This window comes from Mizuhopecten yessoensis, unplaced genomic scaffold (assembly GCF_002113885.1).
Source record: "Mizuhopecten yessoensis strain PY_sf001 unplaced genomic scaffold, ASM211388v2 scaffold3229, whole genome shotgun sequence".
Classification (NCBI taxonomy): domain Eukaryota; kingdom Metazoa; phylum Mollusca; class Bivalvia; order Pectinida; family Pectinidae; genus Mizuhopecten; species Mizuhopecten yessoensis.
In genome coordinates, this window is record NW_018404940.1 from 909,789 (window position 1) to 932,441 (window position 22,653).

At 36.9% G+C, this 22,653-nt stretch overlaps 2 protein-coding genes across 11 annotated transcripts in view; one reads left to right on the forward strand and one right to left on the reverse strand.

Annotated features, from left to right (window-relative positions):
- Positions 1-11,544, forward strand: part of LOC110447140 (NF-X1-type zinc finger protein NFXL1-like) — a 26,221-nt gene extending 14,677 nt beyond the window's left edge. For 2 of the 7 annotated variants that reach the window (XM_021492615.1, XM_021492616.1), the window contains exons 12-19: positions 1,306-1,396; positions 2,671-2,791; positions 3,337-3,493; positions 3,726-3,839; positions 4,399-4,530; positions 4,783-5,022; positions 5,332-5,529; positions 5,654-11,544. In XM_021492615.1, coding sequence (XP_021348290.1) covers positions 1,306-1,396; positions 2,671-2,791; positions 3,337-3,493; positions 3,726-3,839; positions 4,399-4,530; positions 4,783-5,022; positions 5,332-5,529; positions 5,654-5,881 — 1,281 coding nt within the window. In that variant the 3' untranslated portion in view covers positions 5,882-11,544. The remainder of the gene's footprint in view (positions 1-1,305; positions 1,397-2,670; positions 2,792-3,336; positions 3,494-3,725; positions 3,840-4,398; positions 4,531-4,782; positions 5,023-5,331; positions 5,530-5,653) is intronic. The other 5 variants (XR_002462561.1, XR_002462564.1, XR_002462565.1 and 2 more) reach the window with 5 other exon arrangements.
- A 4,621-nt stretch (positions 11,545-16,165) lies between these two features.
- The window catches only part of LOC110447141, a 42,648-nt gene continuing 36,160 nt past the window's right edge, over positions 16,166-22,653 (reverse strand). For all 4 annotated transcript variants that reach the window (XM_021492619.1, XM_021492620.1, XM_021492617.1 and 1 more), the window contains 3 exons: positions 20,256-20,390; positions 19,534-19,608; positions 16,166-18,278 (listed from right to left, as the gene is read on the reverse strand). In XM_021492619.1, coding sequence (XP_021348294.1) covers positions 18,051-18,278; positions 19,534-19,608; positions 20,256-20,390 — 438 coding nt within the window. In that variant the 3' untranslated portion in view covers positions 16,166-18,050. The remainder of the gene's footprint in view (positions 18,279-19,533; positions 19,609-20,255; positions 20,391-22,653) is intronic.

The following is a 22,653-nucleotide window of genomic DNA, read 5'->3' on the forward strand; positions in this document are numbered from 1 at the left end:
ACATCAGTGTAAGGTATGTATCTTTGTGACACAGTGTAGTTCCACAAGGGACTGTGGTATACATCAGTGTAAGAGGAAGGTATGTATCTGTATGACACAGTGTAGTACCACAAGGGACTGTGGTAAACATCAGTGTAAGGTATGTATCTTTGTGACTCAGTGTAGTTCCACAAGGGACTGTGGTAGACATCAGTGTAAGGTATGTATGTTTGTGACACAGTGTAGTTCCACAAGGGACTGTGGTAGACATCAGTGTAAGGTATGTATCTTTGTGACACAATGTAGTTCCACAAGGGAATGTGGTAGACATCAGTGTAAGGTATGTATGTTTGTGACACAATGTAGTTCCACAAGGGACTGTGATATACATCAGTGTAAGAGGAAGGTATGTATCTGTATGTCCTGTATGTCACAGTGTAGTGCTACAAGGGACTGTCATAGACATCAGTGTAAGGTATGTATCTTTGTGACACCCTGTAGTTCCACAAGGGACTGTGGTATACATCAGTGTAAGAGGAAGGTATGTATCTGTATGTCACAGTGTAGTACTACAAGGGACTGTCGTAGACATCAGTGTAAGGTATGTATCTTTGTGACACAGTGTAGTACTACAAGGGACTGGGGTAGACATCAGTGTAAGGTATGTATGTTTGTGACACAGTGTAGTTCCACAAGGAACTGTGGTAGACATCAGAGTAAGATTATAAGACTCTTTCATGCTCAGGGGTTTAGGATAGGGAAATTCCACCCAAGGGTTTTCAAGTTTGATAAAACTTGAGGCTTATGCCAAATTTGGAAATCCAGAGGGTGGAATTTCCCTATTCTACACCCTTGGGCATGAAAGAGTATTTTTCTCTCATTGCAAACACTAGAATAAGCTCAGAAACCATGAAAATGCATTTGGACTGGCCATAATTTTGAAAAAGTTTGCACAGGAAAACTAATCACATCTTTCTAACGTGTACGGTAAATATATTGTAAAAGGTTTTTAATTTCATCACGTCGCCTTTTCTGCATTGCGGCATCGGAGAGTTCCAAATTTGTGACGTCACGTCATTGTTGAGCCATTGTGACGTCAATCACGTGAAATGGGGTGTAAGATAGAAATTTCCTACACACCTTTCTAACCCTGGACAGCTCTATCTTACACACATGGAAATGAGAGAAAAAGGTATGCATCTGTGTGTCACAAATGTAGAATTTAAGTGAATGTTCTAATTCATTATATTATTATTTGTGAAAAAAAGTGTACAGCTTGAAGACCTTCTATAAAGAATTTACTAAATGTAATGTCCTATGTTTCAGTGCTGTGATGGGAACTGTCCTTTCTGTGAACAGACCTGTGGTAAACTTCTTGGCTGTAAAAACCACAAATGTTCTAGTCGCTGTCACAAAGGTAAATAATATAAAACATGAAAACTTGAAAGTTGTTTTATAGCAGCAATACCTATTTCTTTTAAAAAAAATATAGCAAAATATATAAATAAGTTAGTAAATGTGCAGTCCTGTGTTGTGTAAGGTGTGTGTGATTCTATAGCTCGTTACAGGTGTGTGCTATCCTTATCCTGTCTCATCACTGTTGTGATTACCTGTTTCTATAGCTCGTTAGGGCCCCGTATCGGAGATACGGGTGCCCTATAGTAATCACTCTGTCTGTCTGTCCACAAATTTTGTTCCTGGCTGATAACTTTGGTATTTATTGACCGATGTACATAAAACTTGGTCAAGATGTTCAGTTCATAAAAATACACATTGAGGTAAAAAGTCAAGGTCAAAGGTCAAGGTAATTAGGTTCAAAGGTGAAGGTCAAATTTTACATCTTTTCACTGATGAACATTTTGTTATGATACTATGAAGCAAAGTTGATCAGAAATAAACAATGAGTCAACTGACCAAAGGACAAGGTCATTGGGTCAAAGGTCAAGGTTAAATTTTGTATCTTTTCACTGGTGAACATTTCACAATGACAATTTGAAGCAATGTTGCTCAGAATTAAACAAGGAGTCAATTGACCAAAGGTCAAGGTTTAAATTTTGTACCTTTTCCCTGATGAACATTTTGTTATGACATTATGAAGCAATGTTGTTCAGAACTTAACACAGAGTCAACTGACCTTAGTTCCAGGTTACTGGGTCCAAAGGGTCATGGTTAAGTTTTGTATTTTTCACTGATGAACATTTTGTTATGATATTAAGAAGCAAAGTTGTTCGGAATTAAAGAATAAGTCAACTGACCAAAGATCAGGGTCACTGGGTTAATGGTCAAGGTCATATAGGTCCAGAGGTCAAAGACATAGTGGATCTCTGACTATGACCCTGGCTCTTGATGGAGAAGGTATATAAGGTGAAATAAAACAAATCAAAGCAACAAATGAGTATTGCACCGGTAATTACATTTCTGTTAGCCCAGCAAATATGGAGGTGGAAGGAAACACATCACATCATAGTACATGTAAAATGTATATTTTGCTTCCTTGCGATTCTTTTTGAAGTCCAAATGTCAAACGTCAAGCTCAGCTATATGGGCAGATTGCTTCTTGATGATTATGGGGGATATAATTGCCACAAGACAGGGCCCTTACTGACCTGTCAGTGTTCTAGTTACAGGTGTGTGCTATCCTTCTCCTGTCTCATCACTGTTGTGGTTACCTGTTTCTTTAACTCGTTATAGGTGCCTGCTACCCTTGTCCTCTCACAGTAGAGATCACCTGTTTCTGTAAGACCACCAGGATCACTGTTCCCTGTGGTAGAGAGAAGTTCACCAGGCCACCTAGGTGTAAACAAGCATGCAGGTAATAGTAACACAGGTGTAAACAAATAGTCAGATAGCAGTAACTCAGGTGTAAACAAGCATGCAGGTAACAGAAATTATCCCATATATAAATACACTTTAACGGACACTACATTGGATTATCATCTTTTTGGATCATATTCCGTTCCACAGATATAATAGTACTGACCAAATTCAGTGCCACAATTGTACAAATTTACAAATACTGACCAAATAAAGTACTTCAGGAACTGAAGAACCTATTTATAATTCTCCAGGTAAAATTCAGGTAACTGTATACTGGTAAGCTTTTGTTGCATCACAATGTTTTGCTTTTTGAGTCCTCCAGAGTGAGGATTTTAATGTTGAAGGGCAAAAATTTCGTAGTTTACTATATATCTCTTAAAAAATCAAAATTGTGAACTATATACAGAATGACAGATGAACAAGTGTCAGATCAGAAGGAACACTTTACAGATGAAATACTATTAGGAGATATCCCATGTACTAAATACCTGATGAATAATGCTGTAATCTAATATTTGTTACATTGTATTTCTTTGGCAGACTGCCTCCTAAATGCCACCACCCTGAGCAGATCCCCCACCGCTGCCACTTCGGTGACTGTCCGCCCTGCCGTTTGATGTGTGCCAAGGTTCATCAGTGTGGCCACATTTGTCCTGTTGGCTGTCACACAGCCGTCAGAGTCAAGGTCAAAGACAATGTAAGTACATGAATGTTATGTTCAAGGTGAAATACATTTTATTTCTTTTTACTATTTTAGTTATATAATAAAGAAAAAAACATGTTCAAACCAGCAGCAGCATTTATCTTTTTCAATCTTATACAATGTACTCCTAAAATACATTTTCAATCCAAGTGTTTATGCAAAAATATAGATAACGCTGATGTGTTTGGTATACCTGGTTTTCCACACCTGTTTGGACATATTATAGGTACAGAGAGCTGGCCCCTGGGAGGGGCGCCCCACCGTGAGGGATGAGATCGTGGACAAGGTGTGTCCTCCGTGTCTGGTACCGATACCTGTTACATGTCTCGGTGGACATGAGGTAGGTTCTATATGTACTATTGACAATATACACTATTGAATTGTTCTCAGTTTATGTACATCTATATATGACCACATAGTAGCATTAGTAGACCACACTGGCTCCTTTCGTGTATGGGATTCAGTAGTTTCAACCAGCTGAACCTTGGAAAGAAAACAACAGACTCAGATCTGAACTGAGGCTGACCTCAGAAATATTTGGCATGTGCATGTCAAGGGATCCAGACATGCCTGACAGAAACTAAAATGCTGACTATTGTTAGTTTGCATTATTCTTAATAAATCAAGGTCGCTTCACCATGGATATTTAGGATATGTTATATAATTTAGTGGAATCATGAAAGAAGGATATTATTCTTGACTATTGTTCTTTATTTGTCACAAAACTCCAAAACTGTGCATTTTTAAAGCTCTGTCTAAAATTTGGTCCAACTGCATTCGTTTATTGCAGAATATTTCTACTCCACCTGAATGGTTACAACAGGGATACACAAATGCAACCACTGATTTAATATGTTGTTCCAATATTTGTATGTATCTCCTCATTAATCTGTTTTCAGACTTGCAACATTCCCTGTTTCAAGGCAAAGCCAGATTCTTGTATGAGAAACTGTGGCAGACAGATGTCTTGTGGAAACCATACCTGTTCCCTTTCCTGTCACCTGGTACGGGGGGCACCAGATAATGTACAGGTAAGATGGCATATTGAAATGATAACATTTTTGCCTTTGAGTAAATTAGAGCAAAACATTCACAGTTATCTATATAGATTAAAGATTTATAGAACATACAGAACCATTGCAAAAATTTCCACATCAAAATCAGTTTAAAGTCACAACAGACACATTTTCACCGTTGAAAATGTCCACTTTTACAGTAGTTGTGTACCAGGTGATTGAGTCTCTTTGTCCAAAAATGCTTGAGTGTTTTTATTTCATCTGTAGGCAGGTGAAACGTGTGAGGTATGCGAGTCTCACTGTCTGAAGCCCCGCCCGCAGGGTTGTACCCATGCCTGCTCGCTCCTTAAGTGTCATTCTGGAGACTGCCCTCCATGCCAGCAAATGAACCGCACACGATGCCACTGTGAGCTGACCGTACAACACATTAACTGTGATAGGTGGTTGAATGCAGACCAGGCCACAAAGGACAGCATGAAGTCCTGTAAGGGGGAGTGCCCGAAAAATGTAAGTTCTAGGAAATACATTTATTTTACCAAGATGTTTGCATTTAAGGCACTAAATTTGTATTTTTCACTTTAAATGCAGCAGTTTTTGATAATGATAATAATAACACTTAAAGATTCTATGACCAAAAAATACATCATTAGTCATGGAGAAAATTTGTTTTTAACGATATGAAGATGAATAATTAACAGAAAGAAAACCTAATTCTTATTTTAAATGGATTGAAATCAGACCATCTTAACACACTTTGGTTGCTTCCATCACTAAATTGCTGATATAACTATGTATGGTACCAATTATCTCCCCTAGATGCCATGTGGCCATGCATGTGGCACCACCTGTCATGCAGGACCGTGCCCACGTATTGGTCTGTGTGAGAAGAAAATCACAATGAGATGCAAGTGTCGCAACAGGAAGCAGGAACTGATGTGTAAAATGGTGCCGGACCGCCAGGTGAAGCTCGAGTGTACTGAAGCATGTCAAAAGGAGAAGGAAAGGAAGAAAAAGGTAAATGAGGTTGAAATCTCAATTCTGATTAGACAAGAAAATATCCATTTTTACAGCATTGTCCTTTTAGCTATTGGTGAATACAATGTGTCTTTATTGGATCTGTTTGTTTTTTTAATTCAAGGGAGAAGAGGAGAAAGAAAAATCCAAGTTAGAGGAAGAGCGCCTGAAGAACCAGGCTGAGATAGAGGAATACGAGAGGAAGATGAAAGGAGGGAAGAAACGAAAACCACGCAAGCAGCACGAAGTCAAGGTTCAGCAGTCCTTTATACAAAAATATAGTAAATATTTGGCTATATCTGTTGTTGTAGGTGTATTGGCTGTCTTTGCCTATCACCTTTTTCAGATGTAGGTACAATCGTGACAGTGATGTAGGTACTATCGTGACGGTGAAGCTGTCTTCATAAAATTATTCTACTGAGAAACACACTTCAGCTTTTAAAAAAATAAGAAATTTGTCGGAACTTTTTTTTCTGTAACCACCATTTTAATCTAAGGAGACAGATGGATTAAAGTATAATCCAATTATTATTTTCTTAAGAATAGGATACAACTAATGTTAAAAGAAGAACAGGTAGTTCCTATCAAACTGATAATTTATTTTGTTTATAATCTTCATTCCCACAATCTCATCATAGAATAATCTCTGCTACCTTCCTGGTACGGCCTGATGAACTGAAATGTATGTAATGTGGTGGTGGTGCAATCTCCAACAATGTCAGTTGACATCCAATTAAGATTATAGGTATGGGGTATCATCTTTACTTTCTTGTATTTCAAGGCTAATATGATGTCTGTGGTGGTTGTTGCCTAATGTGTACATGTATGGGATATATGGTCAGTCGTCAGTCTAGTTGTTGGTCGTGGACACGTCTGTGGTGTTTGTATTTATGAGATGTAGTTGGGTAAACGTTTGAGATGATCAATTGTATGAGGCATAGTCGGGCAAACATTTGAGATGTTCAATTGTATGAGGCGTAGTCGGGTAAACGTTTGAGATTTTCAATTGTATGAGATGTAGTCGGGTAAACATTTGAGATGTTGAATTGTATGAGGCGTAGTCGGGTAAACGTTTGAGATGATCAATTGTATGAGGCGTAGTCGGGTTAACGTTAGAGATATTCAATTGTATGAGGCGTAGTCGGGTAAACGTTTGAGATGTTCAATTGTATGAGGCGTAGTCGGGTAAACGTTTGAGATGTTCAATTGTATGAGGCATAGTCGGGTAAACATTTGAGATGTTGAATTGTATGAGGCGTAGTTGGGTAAACGTTTGAGATGTTCAATTGTATGAGGCGTAGTCGGGTAAACGTTTGAGATGTTCAATTGTATGAGGCGTAGTCGGGTAAACGTTTGAGATGTACAATTGTATGAGGCGTAGTCGGGTAAACATTTGAGATGTACAATTGTATGAGGCGTAGTCGGGTAAACGTTTGAGATATTCAATTGTATGAGGCGTAGTCGGGTAAACGTTTGAGACGTTGAATTATTTACACGTCTGTGGTGTTTAACTGATGTGTTGATGTGTGGTATAAGAGGTAAGAATGGAAGTACAGATCTTAGAGAGAGTTACTGTTGAATAGATATGTAGATATACTGGAATACTGATTAACACACTTCTGATCAACATCTGTCACCTTTCTACATGTAACTTTTACAAGTTCAAGTATTTGCAATAGCTATTTTTCCTGAAAATTAAATTATTTACAAGGACTCTTAATACAAGTGTGTGATTACATGAGTTTTGGATACTTAGAATAAGGAGTGTGCTGCCTTGGTATTTGGTAGCTGATCCTAGTTTTTAGGCTACCGTAAAACCCCAAGTAATTTGCGCATCTATGTAATTTGCGCAGGTACTTTTTGAGGCTGAAAATCCCCAAAAAAACTTCTCAAATATTTTGCGCACCAAAATTTTTTTGAAAAAAAAAGATGTTCAAGTTCTGAAAATTGATCTCTGAAAATGAATAACAAACCGCTTGGGATTCTTAGGATTTTTGTAATTTGTTTATTATAAGTAAGTTCATAAGTATTGTTTACAGGTACAATGATGCTAAAAATAAGAAGAAACTGCGTAAAATGTGTATTTTGTTGTTTGTTTCCTTTGAAATATCTTATCTTATTTTATCTTGTGACCTTATCTTGCTTTATAGTACAGTACTAATATATCCCCATTTTCCTGCAGGCACAATGTAAGACTTAAGTTAAATGTCTGTACCCAAGTTTCCCTGAGTATTTAGGTTTATAATTTACTTAATTTCATTTTCAGCAATAAAATATGGAAAAAGTTTAGGTAAAAGTGTTATCTTTCACTACAGATTAGATATCAAATAAAGTTATCGTTAATACTTATGAATGATTCAAACTTCTTTTCCAGTCTCAGAATGAATAGGTTTCTGAAACCTATAACTAGTTTCTATGCAATTTTGTCTTTTGCAATGATTTAGTATAGTGAATTATGTTTTTTAGATTTTCATGTGCAATTAATCGTACACTATTTTTTCCTCTACAGTTTCATTTTGTCACTCTGGAATATGAATCAGACAAAAAAAAATCCATGTCTAAAATTAAATACACAGATATGTTAACAATGTTTTTCATTTAACATCATTTAGCATATGTTTAGTGTAGATGATGATTTATTGTTATTTAAACCTACTGCTTTGCACTCATGAGAATATAAAAGTCATAGGGAAAAACATGTTTGATATTACATGGGAAACCATTGACTATTCTATATTTCATTTACTGGTATCATGATAAGGAGCTCACATTTCCTCTCATTGGTATCGAAGCATGTGCTTGGAAAGTGTATTTGAACTTTCCAATTTCCAGTGTAGTTTTTCAGATGTTACCACTACTGCCATGACTTGTATCAATGCAATTACCTGTCTGATTCTGTCTATCAGTAATATTTATTATTAAGGTTAGCATCTGTAAGCATGTGTGATGGTTTTCTGTCTGTTTGGTATGTAGCTTGCTTGGATGATGGGCTATCCAATGAAATTAAATATCAAAAACTACCTTGACCCACTTTCACAAGTGTCACATATCTAATTGAAAATTAAAATGGCTTCTACAACAAAAAAAACTCATATTCATGATATTGATTTGTAGCTTACTGGAATCAAGAGCTATCAATTTTGATCGAAGTAATTGTTTGGACTGATATGCAAGATCACAGAGGTCAAATGTCTTGAAATCTTCTCAAGCATTTCAGCAATAAGTATATTTTGTTAACTCTGTAAAATAACAGACCCACTGGGCCTTTTTATTTTGTGTTAATCATACGAGTTAGAATAAATATGTATGGAACATCATAATACTGAAGTTTTAGCACTGCATTAGAATATTATCAGCTGTTGCTTCTATACTGTTTTTTTTTTTTTTATTGAATATCATGATAAAAGTATGCTTGTAAGTTCCTTTATCACTTACCTTGTCAACTACCAAAAACATTCACTCACAACATTAATTCCAGACAAATTTGTTCTGTTGTCAATATTTCTGTAGACAAAATTATTATAGCAGTTGTTGAAGAAAGATATTGAACAAGTCAGTGTTTGTTGATTTCTATTATTTATTTGTATGTGTTCCATATATATGCCATAAGGTTACATAACTGAGGTCATGACCTCATTCTCATGGAGGGTTAGTGTAACAATGTTTAACAAAAACGTGTTACTGCTGTTGGTCAAGATCACAAAGGTTTAGAAGTTTAGTTGAAGGTAATGGGAGTCAAGGTTACAGGGAGGAGGACTGTTACTTTAGAAGTCTGAATCAAGGTCATGAGGACAAGGTTACAGGGAGGAGGACTGTTACGTTAGAAGTCTGAATCAAGGTCATAAGGGGCAAGGTTACAGGGAGGAGGACTGTTACGTTACGTTACAAGTCTGAATCAAGGTCATGAGGACAAGGTTACAGGGAGGAGGACTGTTACTTTAGAAGTCTGAATCAAGGTCATGAGGACAAGGGTACAGGGAGGAGGACTGTTACGTTAGAAGTCTGAATCAAGGTCATGAAAGGCAAGGTTACAGGGAGGAGGACTGTTACGTTACGTTACAAGTCTGAATCAAGGTCATGAGGGGCAAGGTTACAGGGGCATGAAGGTTATGTTACATCAGAAGTCTGAATCAAGGTCATGAGGGGCAAGGTTATAGGGGGAGGACTTATGTTACGTTAGAAGTCTGAATCAAGGTCATGAGGGGCAAGGTTACAGGGGGGAGGACTTTTATGTTACATTATAAGTCTGAATCAAGGTCATGAGGGGCAAGGATACAGGGGCATGAATGTCATGTTACATTAGAAGTCTGAATCAAGGTCATGAGGGGCAAGGTTACAGGGAGGAGGACTGTTATGTTACGTTAGAAGTCTGAATCAAGGTCATGAGGGGCAAGGTTACAGGGGCATGAAGGTTATGTTACGTAAGAAGTCTGAATAAAGGTCATGAGGGGCAAGGTTACATGGGGGAGGACTTTTATGTTACATTACATGTAGAAGTCTGAATCAAGGTCATGAGGGGCAAGGTTACAGGGGGAGGACTTTTATGTTACATTAGAAGTCTGAATCAACGTCATGAGGGGCAAGGTTACAGGGGCATGAATGTTATGTTACATAAGAAGTCTGAATCAAGGTAATTGGGTCAAGGTTACAGGGAAGAGGACTGTTACGTTACGTTAGAAGTCTGAATCAAGGTAATTGGATCAAGGTTACAGGGGGGGTTGTAGGTTATGTTAATGTAGGAGTCTGAATCAAGGAAATGGTTATGTTACTTTTGGAAGCTTAATCTATATAATGAGGGCTGAAGTAACAGTGGGTGAAGGTTATTCTACATAAGGTATTTGAATTTAGGCAATGAGGATCGTTAGTAAGGATATACGTGTCCTGTAGTTAGTAACAACATCCATTTATCCCTTGATATTGTAGTTACAATAATGTCCCCCTCATATTGACTTCAGTTGTCTGCCAGTGTGTCATGAAAAGTAACATGTATGGTGCAAAAGAAATTCATTCCTGAGGCGAAAGGTCTCTTTATTGTGCAATGTTTTTAATCAATGTTAATTGCTTTGTGTATCACCATGACGATACATGTATCATTGTAAATATGTTTATGTATGGGTATAACAATGACTGTATGCAGGAGTTGATGATATGTATATATTTAGTTGTCACTGAACTATTTGTACAAACAAAATGTACTTGTGTCAGAAAATTACTCTAGTCCAAAGAAAAACTTTCACAATCTGTTAATTATCAAGCCACCAAACCCAACCACATTATGATATTTTTCATGTTTACTCGTTGATGTTTTAGATATTTATGTTTTAGATTTTGTGTTTTGTTACTTTTACCTTATTGCAAAAAGTTCTAGCAGATTTGATACAGATGGTAATCCATTTTATGTGTTGAGTTTTAACAGTTACAGTACAGTTTTATCATTATGCTGTGTTAACGTTGTTATGTTTGATTTACCGGTACTTTTTGACAAGTTTGAATAAAGCCATATTAATGATGTTTGGAAATATGTCGAGCCAGGTGATCTGTGGTCCTAGACATTGCCTTCGCACTCTCTCTATATATTATATACATATACCCAAAGTGTACAGTGTTTTAAGGAAATGAAATCTTAAAAACATATTGACTTGCCAATAACTATAAACATGAATATTTTAGTGCCCTCAGATTTTAGAGCATTTTTAAATTTTAACAGATTAACACATTGATGAATTGGCTCACCCACAAAATTTGCAATCGAAATAATATACAGAAACTTTAATTGGCCCAATCATAATTTAGCACAATATTTAAGACGCCAAAAATCAGTTTACCGATAAAATATTTACGTTTACAGTATAACAACCAAATAGATTTGTGAGGGGATAGTTTATTGTGTTGTCCCAGCACAGTTGGATTATTTAGTTCCAGAAAGGACATGGTTTTGTATCAAGTTCTTAAAAACTTGTTTACCTTTTCTGTTAAACGTTGGTGTATGTGAATCATCTTGTAATAAATATATTTCAAAAAGTTCTTGTTGAATGTTTTCTTATTTAAGGCCAGCTGCGTTGATGTGTATGCTCAGTAGTCCCATTAAAACACAATATAATATTTACCCATTCCTAATCAACCTGATGCCTCTGGCTATGTTCCTAGTAATTTTATGCCAAAGGTCACATACCCTCACCTCACTTACCTTCATACTGCTCAGTAAGCATTGCCCGAATTCGAAACCGGTCATCAGACTACTGTGCGTAGATATTGTCAATATGGGGAGTGAGTGGATGGTCATGACACCCACTCACAATTGGGAAGCGGCTCCGTATCATCACAGACCAACATTGTTAAAGCACCTTGTAATATACCTTGTATATGGGTTGTGCTCTTCCTTTATTTAGCAAGTTTAATGACATACAAGAACATTTTAGGACTTGGAAGACTAGCTTCCAAGAGCCAACTAGCGAGTATAGCGTATTTCCACACCAGGAAATCGACCTTTATCGTCAGTATACGGTCGTCCATGGCTGGCAACCCTGAACATAAAATATAGCTTGTGTGTGAAAGGCTGGAGGGCAAATGTGTTATCCCGGAAACGGTAGGAACACCCATGAAGAAGAAGCTAGCAGTTTTTTCTGAGATAATTTACAAAGACCATTCCCGTTTGTTTTAATTATGTATCTGACATTGCTTTAGTGATTTGCTCCTTAAAGGACCTCAAGTACCAGATTTTACTAGCTTTTGATGATTCGTGAATATAATTGCAAGCAAGCTTCGAAGGGATCGTCACGAGAAATGGACTTCAGAGGCTGTAATGTACAAGGCAAAATATGCAACATTCTTCTGTTTCATCAAGTTTCGCAGAGAGCTCGTAAAGTTTAGAAATGACCCGAGGTTTGCCCAGATGCTGAGAAGAAATAGTACTCTGCTCGGTCTGAAGAACAACCTTTGTGGCTGAAAATATTCGCAAAAGGGCTCATGTCCACTGCACTGCATTCCACTCCAAACCAATAATGGAAAGAAAAAACGTCTTGCTCTCAAATGGAATATGATTTCCATGTTGTGGACCTCAGAAAAATTGTGGTGAAAGTCTGTTCAGTGTGACCTCTGCAGCAGCTAGTGCTATCTTCCAGCCCTATATGTTAACACCAATACTACTGCTCCGGTGGGGACATGGACAATCACAAGCAGGTGGAGACATTTAAACTACCAAGGAGAGAATTGTCGGCACATATACTCATATATGTGATCAAAGTAGTAACACCTGTAAATCTAGTAGGGTAGAGGAGGATCGTGTCGGCACAAGTCCATCACGAACACCGGCTGGAAAACGCCCAAAACCTTGCGTCATCCTCGATGATCAGAGTGACATCACGATAGGGGATCATCGATTCACGACAATTCAAATGAAAATGGACCTCGCATGGAATAAGCAATGTTGTCATGTTCTGGAAGTCGTGTAACTTCATACAGATTGAAAACCGGGATTGTTGTCGAATTTTCAGACTTTTTCGACAGACAAAGCGAATGCTTTTTGAATTGCATGCACTCTTATAGCGGGGGAAAATCTATGAAGTCTCGTCATTCAAAAACGATAAGTTTGAAATCCAAAACGAAAAATAAAAGTTAACACAAGTCAGTATTTCTTGACCGCGATGGTCAAATTACACGCTTTCAGACAAAACATCTAATAACTTGGATCACGTTCTGCACACAAATATAATTAGATTTGTTATATAATCAAGGAAAATATATATGCAATTACAAAGCATATCTTATCACGATCTGTATAACATTTTTTTCCAAATACCGGTCAATGATGTCGTAGGCTGTGTTTGTTGTTGAAACAAATCATCAGCAAAAATTCTTTCCACTGTTCCTAATGTCATTATATCAGGATTACAGTCATTTAGAGACGCTGTACACTCCAGTTGTGAAACTGATATAATGTAAAGTTTGAAGATCTAATAAGACATTGTATTGGTCTTGAGCATCTTTCCTGAAAATGTTCCTTCTATCAGAAAGTTCGAATTTCCCCTCTCTTTACGTACACTACGTACACTATTTCCACTACGACACCTCTTATTGAACTGAAGGAGCGCCATCGTTCTCCTTTTAGTTTCCGGCGAACGGCAATATATGATTGTTAATTTTTGAGCATGTATTTGAAACACGACAAACACAAGGATCAAATATATACTGATGATGATGGGTTCCTGGTCGACACTATCTTTGGTGAGTTCGGTGGCAAGATATTCTTCTTTGTTTTAACATGAGTCTGGATTTATTGAACAGCTTATCAGGAGTGGTAAGAAAAGCTTGCCATGTCCTTCAATTTCATTTTCAGATATTTTGACGATGTGCTGTCTTTGAGAAACAAGACATTTACTGACCACACCGATCGTATATACTCTCATGCACTTGAAATTAAGGGCACTACATACTCTTTCTCTCATCAGCCCCTTCTTTCGATCATTACCTACACAATGACAAACAGGGACGGACTTCTGTACGATTATCGCGATGATTTCGATTTTCCGATGGTGAACTTTCCTTCTCGTCCATGCATCTCAAATTATCATGGTAATGACGGGCAGTCACATAGGATTTCGATAGATGAATGTGAATGAAGACTATGGGCAGGTTAAATGGTCACCATCATGTTCTCATTGGGATATTTCCTTGTTTGATATATTTATATATATATATACATTTATACGAGGGCCATTCAATAAAGTATGTCACCACACACTTCCCATACGAACGGGCTTTAGAATAGTTTAGACAAAATTTCGACATCATCCGGAAAGATTTGACCAAGTTATTCATAGTTGAATCGTATGCACTCGTGACTAGTGACAACTTTTCAATGCTTAAATGAGTGTTGAGACTAAATCTGATATACGCTCCTATGTTAAAGCACAATGAGCTTATACAGTTGTGCAGCATAAAAGGTACCCGTGCCGTCGCATTGTAAATTAAGTTGACACCAAAGAGGACACACGGCCAGGTAGGCCAGTTGTTGCGGCATCAAAGAAGAACATCACTTCTGTGAAAGTAGTTATTAAGGCTGGCATTTCAGAGGGCAGTACACATCAAATTCTAACCAAGTGCCCGAAATTAAAGAAGCGTTGTGGCCGATGGATCCCCAATTTGCTGACATCTGAACAAAAGGCCAAGTGTATGAAATGTGCAAAGGATATATTAAAAAAGTACGGTAAGTACGACTCAAGAAAGCTATCTTAGTTACTTACAGTGGACGAGACCTGGGTGTACTTCGTTGAACCCCATAAGCAGATTAATAATAAGCAACTGGTGTCTAGAAAGCTAGCAAGGCTAGTGCATGATTGCAAGACTTATAAAAAGCGTCAAGAAAGATTTGTATGCTGTTTTTCCAATTCTAGTGAGATTGTGGTTCAGATACCGTGCAATGAAGGGAAATCAATGCCATTTTTTTAACAGACAAACTACTGAAGCATGTCAAAAGTTTCTACATAAAAAGCGTCAAAGTAAAGGGTTGAATGACATCCAGCTAATTCACGACCATGCCTCATCCAACAAAAGTAATATTGTACAGGCGTTTTTGAATCCCCAGCCTATTCACAAGATATAAGTCCCTGTGACTTCTTCCTGTTTCCTTTACTAAAGAAAATGTTCTCTTGGAAACGGGCTGCCTCTAGGAGTGCTCTGGGTAGTGCAATCTTCCGGTGTCTAGCCAATATACCAAGGAAAGTCTACCACGCAGCGTTTACGTCATGGATAGCGCGATTGCAAACGTGCGTTTCTGCTTAGAGGGGTACTTCGAAGGATTGTAATAGAAAGGTCAAACTACAATTGCGATTGCTGACACTAGTGACAGAATTTTATTGAATGACCCACGTACTAAGGTTGATGGATGTTTTCTCATTCTGCTGGTTAGAATTCTTTGTTGTGTGGCAGGTTTTAACTATACATAGGATTACGTCGCCTTCTTGCTTCGAGCTAGAGGGAATGTCCCTTTAGCTCCGTGGTAGAGCGTACGACTAGGAACCTGGAAATGGAGGGTTCGATCCCCGGTGGAAGCACACTATTCTATTTTCTGCTACAGTTGTTTCGATGTCACTTTACCGGTTCTCGTCCTAAGCACATGACATTATTTGGATTTGATTTGCATGGCGGATAGGTTACTTGGTCGGTTATGTTTATACCTTTTCAAAGGACTCCATGAAAAGTTTTTTTCTATCTGTTGTCAGAAGTTCGAATTACCGTTTTGCTGACACTATTCTCTTGTTGTCATGTTTTATTTGAAACATGGTTTGGTTCCGAACAGGAGTAGTGAAAGACACTGGATGTGTATTGGTACACAATGGTATTAATTTTGACGTACGCACAAACACAAACTGACTTCTAAAACGACAGATACTCTTTGGCACGGTTTAAAAGAAAAACTAACAGTTATTTATTTGTTGTAGCCTAAACGTTTACTGCATGTTTCAGAACAATTCAGACATATATTTCCATTCTTTTGACCAAATTAAAGAACAACTGATGAGTCCTAATTGTTTACTTGTTTTTTGGTTTTTTTTGTATCGACATACTAATTTTCTTTAAGTGCTTCATTAGAATCGCATCTCAAACTAACAAACAATTTCAACACACATTAAGTCACACTGATAATTTATTCAGGTCATTTTCAGTAAACAAACTGATCGACTATCTTACAAAATAATCATCTTATTTACTTAAAGACAGCACTATCATTACATATCTATCGCGCCGATGTGGTATAATATGGTAATATATACAAATATATCCTTTAGTTGAGGTCAATACGTAGTTTTGTAAACCATAGGAAAACTGATACTTAATAATTTAGAATAAAATTTAAGTTAATTAGAATCAAATATACTACATAAATAACAGAAATTGAGGAATTGATGTAATCGTGAACTTAAGCACGATAAACAGGAAGGATACGTGTTTCCTGATGTTGCTGTTCTTAATTCAGGACACCGCCCGAATGTAGCATACACCCTTTTCTAGTTGATAAAACTACGTATTGAGCAGATGCAAAAAGTTTTCTTTATTTCACTATCTTTGTTATGTTGTTTGAAACTGTACATCGTTTAAAAACATCGGACATCGTCTGTTATGTATGGTTTTACTGGCATGGTCATCACAATTGCTATCTTATGTTTGTCAGTACAAAGTCAAGACAACTTTCAGTGGTCATCATTACACTAAGTTTATATCACATATAAATATAAGTTTAAATCGACTGTCATGTGATGCTATTGAGTCGGTTACTATATGATGTATAGTGACAGTTTATCAACTGTCATGTGATGCTAGTGAGTCGGTTACTATATGATGTATAGTGACAGTTAATCGACTGTCGCGTGATGCTAATGAGTCGGTTACTATATGATGTATAGTGACAGATAATCGACTGTCGTGTGATGCTAATGAGTCGGTTACTATATGAGGTATAGTGACAGTTAATCGACTGTCGTGTGATGCTAATGAGTCGGTTACTATATGATGTATAGTGACAGCGTTTTGATGAGGACTGCCACTACAAGATACGTGGTTCTATAAGTCATAGATCACTGTGAACTAACCGACTACAAGGTCTGAGGACATTTTTATCAGATCTGGAAACACAAGTATCAACAATACGGTAAAATATAATCAATTTGATCACTTAAACCTGAATAATATGGAATACACGTACATGAATATGATTTTGTTAATGAACGTTTTAACTTTGTCTACTTTGTAGCAGAATGATGCAAAACGGCACTGGATCAAGTGTGACCTGAGGGGATGAGTGATTGAACTGTTAAATTACATACAATAAAATAATTGTTGACTTTAGTTTTTGATTTAATCTATGACATTCGGACCTGACCCGAGCAATATTTAACCCAGCTTGTGGTTCCTATGGATATTGCGCAGATCGGGTTTGAAGCAACGGACACATGGACATATCTCAGTGCTAATGTCTTTAATTTAGAATTAATCATGATTTGGCGAATAGTAAAATGCTATTTCAACAACTGAAGGTGATTGTACCAAAGATGAAAACAGTCCCATTTCAACACTCCTAGGAGTGTTCCTTCCATTATAGTCTTAACCCTTTTTGCATCTGTATCCATGATTCCTTTATGGTACATGTATTGCTCATTGAAAGAAATTGTCTGTTTTTCTACTATGACGTAATGATTTATGGCAATTATTTTCCCGTCCAGAAACGGGAATTTTGAACGCTATGAAAATAAAATAAATCCTCAAACTCATGATTGTCAGCTATCATGTGTAACTTACTCTCATTAGATAATTGTGAAATGGTAAAAGTCGCTCGGTAAAGCTGAAGTATTTATGCAATTAGAAAATTAACTAATTCGAGTTAAGAGGAATATGACAACTAACTATAACTTATTTGAGGACCTCTATCTTTAAACTGAATTATGAGTGATACACAGTGGAGATATTTCCTGTCGAGTCTTCACACCCTTCCGTCCACTAGTTACCCAGTTTAAAGTATAATGAAGTCACACGGAGGAGTGTATCTCGCGTAGTATTGTCCGAGTGGAGACCCAGTCACTAATGATAGAGGATTTATACTCGTCCCAGTCCAACTTCCGCTGCAAATTGTCCTGCATCACAGTCTCTTTCGGGTATGCTCGGACGTTTTCCCTCAGCATACACCGAACGTCGTCGTTAACGTATTTCAGGAATACTTTTTTCGATAACATCACCACTTCCGCGCCATTGCTCACCTGGAAGTTATAAACTGATGTGAGCAACAATTTCAATAGTGTATAGTACATAAGGCATCGATATGAACAAAATCGTGTTTTAATTATGCATGTGCATATGGCATCTTGGATTACTTTTTTCATGCGTACAGGACTGATGACACAAAATATCATTTTTTTGTGGACCATTGACCTTATTTGGTGTTAAGTTCTCTTGCTATAACGTCACCGTTAAAGTTAAACCAAAGAAAATATGCCAAAGCTTCATCACACAAGAATACCAGAGAGACGTCAAAACAGAACGGAAGTCATAATCATTTATGACACTGTAAACTCTGACAGGTAATCTGATTCAGAACAAGTTGATCAATAGGAATAAGCGTTTCCAGTACCACAGTTAACTCCCGGCATAATATTTCTTGTTAAATCATGGAAATATGTTGATTTTCAATAATCTAAGACATATTGAATAACTCTTAATCAAGGTAGACACTGAAATAGGTCTGACATGATTACAAACGTTAACTTGTTCAATGTAAACTGAAGGCTGTCATAGACAAGCCTAGCCGAGTTGTGATTGGTCAGCATGACAGTTTAATATTTAGAACGGCGTTTGTACTTTCAAACCTATAATATATATAAGGAAGGCAGGAATGTTACTACTGAGGAAAGGAAAGTAACTGAGAGATAAGAGTTGTCACGTTTGTTATAGAGTTGTAATACTGCAGGAAAGTGTTAAAATATGAAGACTACAAAAAGGAGACTGTGATAACTATAAGTTCAAGGTTAAAAAATAATACGAGTACTCAAAATAATCCATCGAAAATCTTATCTGAACGTGAGAATATGTTTGTTTCAATTATTTCCTATTTCACTAGGGTGTACCGATGATCTGTTGAAAAATACACGCGCCAGTTTAAGTTAGCAAGACACATACACCAAATCTTTGAGATGTGACTTATGCGTAGCATGACGAACGAAAAACAGATAATCAATTATTGAAAACCGCCCTATTTCGTATTGCACATCTTACTTACAACAAAGAACAAAATGTATAACACATCTGGTATGTGACAAAGTTGAAGATAGTTCATTTTTTTAACATAGGACCGTTGTACTACTTACAAAATTGTTAGTGACTGTTCTGTACTACGGTAGATATGTATTGGAATATATAACAGGTTACCCTTAAGTAGCAGTGACCTTGGTCAAATCCGAATTATAAGAAGGGCTTAGGGGTTAATCGAGTAAAGCACGTGCGATTCCTGGAACCTACCAGAGCAGTAGGAGGCGATTCGTTCAGCATGTCGTCAATGTCATCACTCCCCCATCCTGTCAGCGTGTTGATACCCTGCAATGTCATCATAGCATTGTCAACGGTACATAAGCATAGGTGATAGTGTGCTCAATCCAAAGACACACCCTGTACTGATGAATTCGTTATACATACTATAAAGTTTAATTTTCTCGAGCACTTTAATTTTGTTTTTGTACTTCAAACAACCTACTCATGAGAAATTTGAATTCAAGGTAAGAAAGAACAAATTAATTATTCTAAAATGCTATCTAACTATCCTTCAAATTGAGAAGAGGGGTTTTCGTATATTGCCAAACGTATGTGATCATTATCATGTTTAAGATAGTGTTACATGCCCGACATGTTATGATCACAGTTGAGAAGAAACATCAGTGTAACATCGCCAATAGTTTAAGAAAATGTTACAACTACTACATGTACTGGATATACAGGAATGCACAACATAAACTAGTATCGCGGCCTGCAAGAACTACTTATATCAAAGACTAACGTTTATTCACCAAAAGAAAATTACTGTTTGGTTCTTTATTAAAACAAGATAAACAAGGCCCTTTCTGTGTGTGGACCTGTGGGCTTGACAAAATGTAACCGAATTTGAAGTTCGACCTGTGGGTTTCCTGGACCTGTTGGTTTCCCAGATAAAAGGGTTTCCTAGACAGAGGGTAGTCGACAATACTTACGAAGGAGTCCTTAGGATGCAACAGTTCTATCATAACGAAGATGTTTTCTCGTCGACTGGTAAGCTGTTCCTGAAAGTCCGGGGAGTCCCTAGGAGAGGGTTTCATTGACTGCATTGTATCCGTTGATGGAAACATCTGTGAGAAACATTCACATTGTCGGTCATTATTAGCAGGAATGAGAACATCCAAAGGCTGGTGGTTAGGGTGGTTTGATCTTAATACCATTGACATTCCGTTCTGGTTAATTATCTATATATGTTGACAATATAATCAATAGTTACCCTATGTTCAATCATAAATAGGAATAAGGAGAAAATGACAATACCAAAATGGCATCTGAACTTTATTTTCGTTTCATCTGGTATAGTTTACTTAGAACAATATTATTGTTTATTTGTGTCCATCAGCCTGCATGTAATCATCATATTAGACTACCGACATACTGTAAACATGATATATAATATCCTCTATAAACATAGTATTAACCCGATTGTTAGAGAACAATGTCGTTTGCTATTATTTAACCGGTTTTCTGTAGACTCTACATTCCTAAACAAGGACGTGACATGATAAGATGTTTATTGATGCTCCATAATTATAATCTATGTAACATAGGAAGTGGTGCTCATTGAATACTTACAAATACGACCATAGATTGGGGCTCTAGCTTGAGTGAACATTAGGATGGGACGCTTATTCACAGCTTAGCTTTTTGATGGATCGTACAATAGGAGATCTTGACGTTATTAATGTTTATTCTTACCTATTATTATTATAAACGCCTTTCACAATTTTTCATTTTTCGTATAGTAAAAATATTTTATCTTTTTTGTTTTTGTTTTTTTTTTTGTTTTTAGTTCCTGTTTTCCTTGGATGACTCGGCAAACAGAATAAGCATGTTGCATTTGTTGTAAAATGTTTATAAATGAAGGATGTGCGATCATCAAAATGAGTAAATTCATTGTTGCGCTAAAGCTTGGACCTGGGATTATATTCAGTGATAATTGGATGGAGAGCCAATTAATAAATGGGGCACTAGTCCATGAACAAGTGGTTGCTTATATTCCCGACTAATTTTTCTTATCCGTTAACACTGTTTTTGTACTACGAATCGGCTGAATTTTACCTTCAAACATTCCTTTTCTTGACATGTGATAACGAAAGGAATTATTCAATTTATATATCTAGTTATATGCAATGAATATTAAAAAAGAAAAAGAAAACCTGAAATAGGGATAAGAGCAATACTTTCTCTCCTGCGTTTTAAAACGAGCTGGTAATAAAATGACACGGTTTTCTAAAAAAAACGTACACAAGACATGACTTACAAAATGCCCGTATGGTAAATCATCTTGACTAATTATTAACTAAACAAAATATATAAGCTCAATTTGAAAAAAACACCATGTAATACAGTTTATAGACTTTGTGAGTTATACACTTATATCAGATTATCAGATATTTTATTTCGTTCAAGATGTCTTGCCAACGTATGAAAAAACGTAAGTGAAGAAACACAAACATAAAAACCTGATAAATAAGACACGAATACTAGTATAATAGAAGCAGTAACGAAAAGTGATCGATACTGTATGAATGAGAATGGCCATACCACGGACATATTCTAATCTAATTCCGTGGTCATACACACTGGACTCATTTTGACTTTTGTAAGTAGTGTCTAAACTCATTTTGAAGGATTTGGACCCATTTGGACTTAAGTTGTGTAGGCTTCGGACTCATTTTGATTTGAGGTGTGTATACTTTGGATTCATGACTCATTTGGACTTCAGGTGTGAACGCTTTGGGCTCTTTTTGGCTTGAGATGTGTATGCTTTGGACTTACTTCGACTAAAGGTGTGAAGGCTTTGGACTCATTTTGACTTGAGGTGTGTAGACTTTGGACTCATTTTGACTTAAGGTGTGTAGACTTTGGACTCATGACTCATTTTGACTTGAGGTGTGTATATAGACTTTGGACTCATTTTGACCTGAGGTGTGTAGGTTTTGGACTCATTTTGGCTTCGAATGTGTAGACTTTGGACTCAGTTTGGCTTGCGATGTGTAGGCTTTGGACTCATTTTGACTTAAGGTGTTTAGGTTTTGGACTCATTTTGACTAAAAGTGTGTGGGATCTTGACTGATTTTGACTTGAGATATGTAGGTTTTGGACTCATTTTGACTTGAGGTGTGTAGACTTTGGACTGATTTTGACTAAAAATGTGTAGGATTTGGACTGATTTTGACTTAAGGTGTGTAGGTTTTGGATTCATTTTGACTAAAAGTGTGTAGGATTTTGACTGATTTTGACTGATTTTGACTTGAGATATGAAGGTTTTGGACTCATTTTTACTTGTGATGTGTAGGCTTTGGACTCATTTTGACTAAAAGTGTGTAG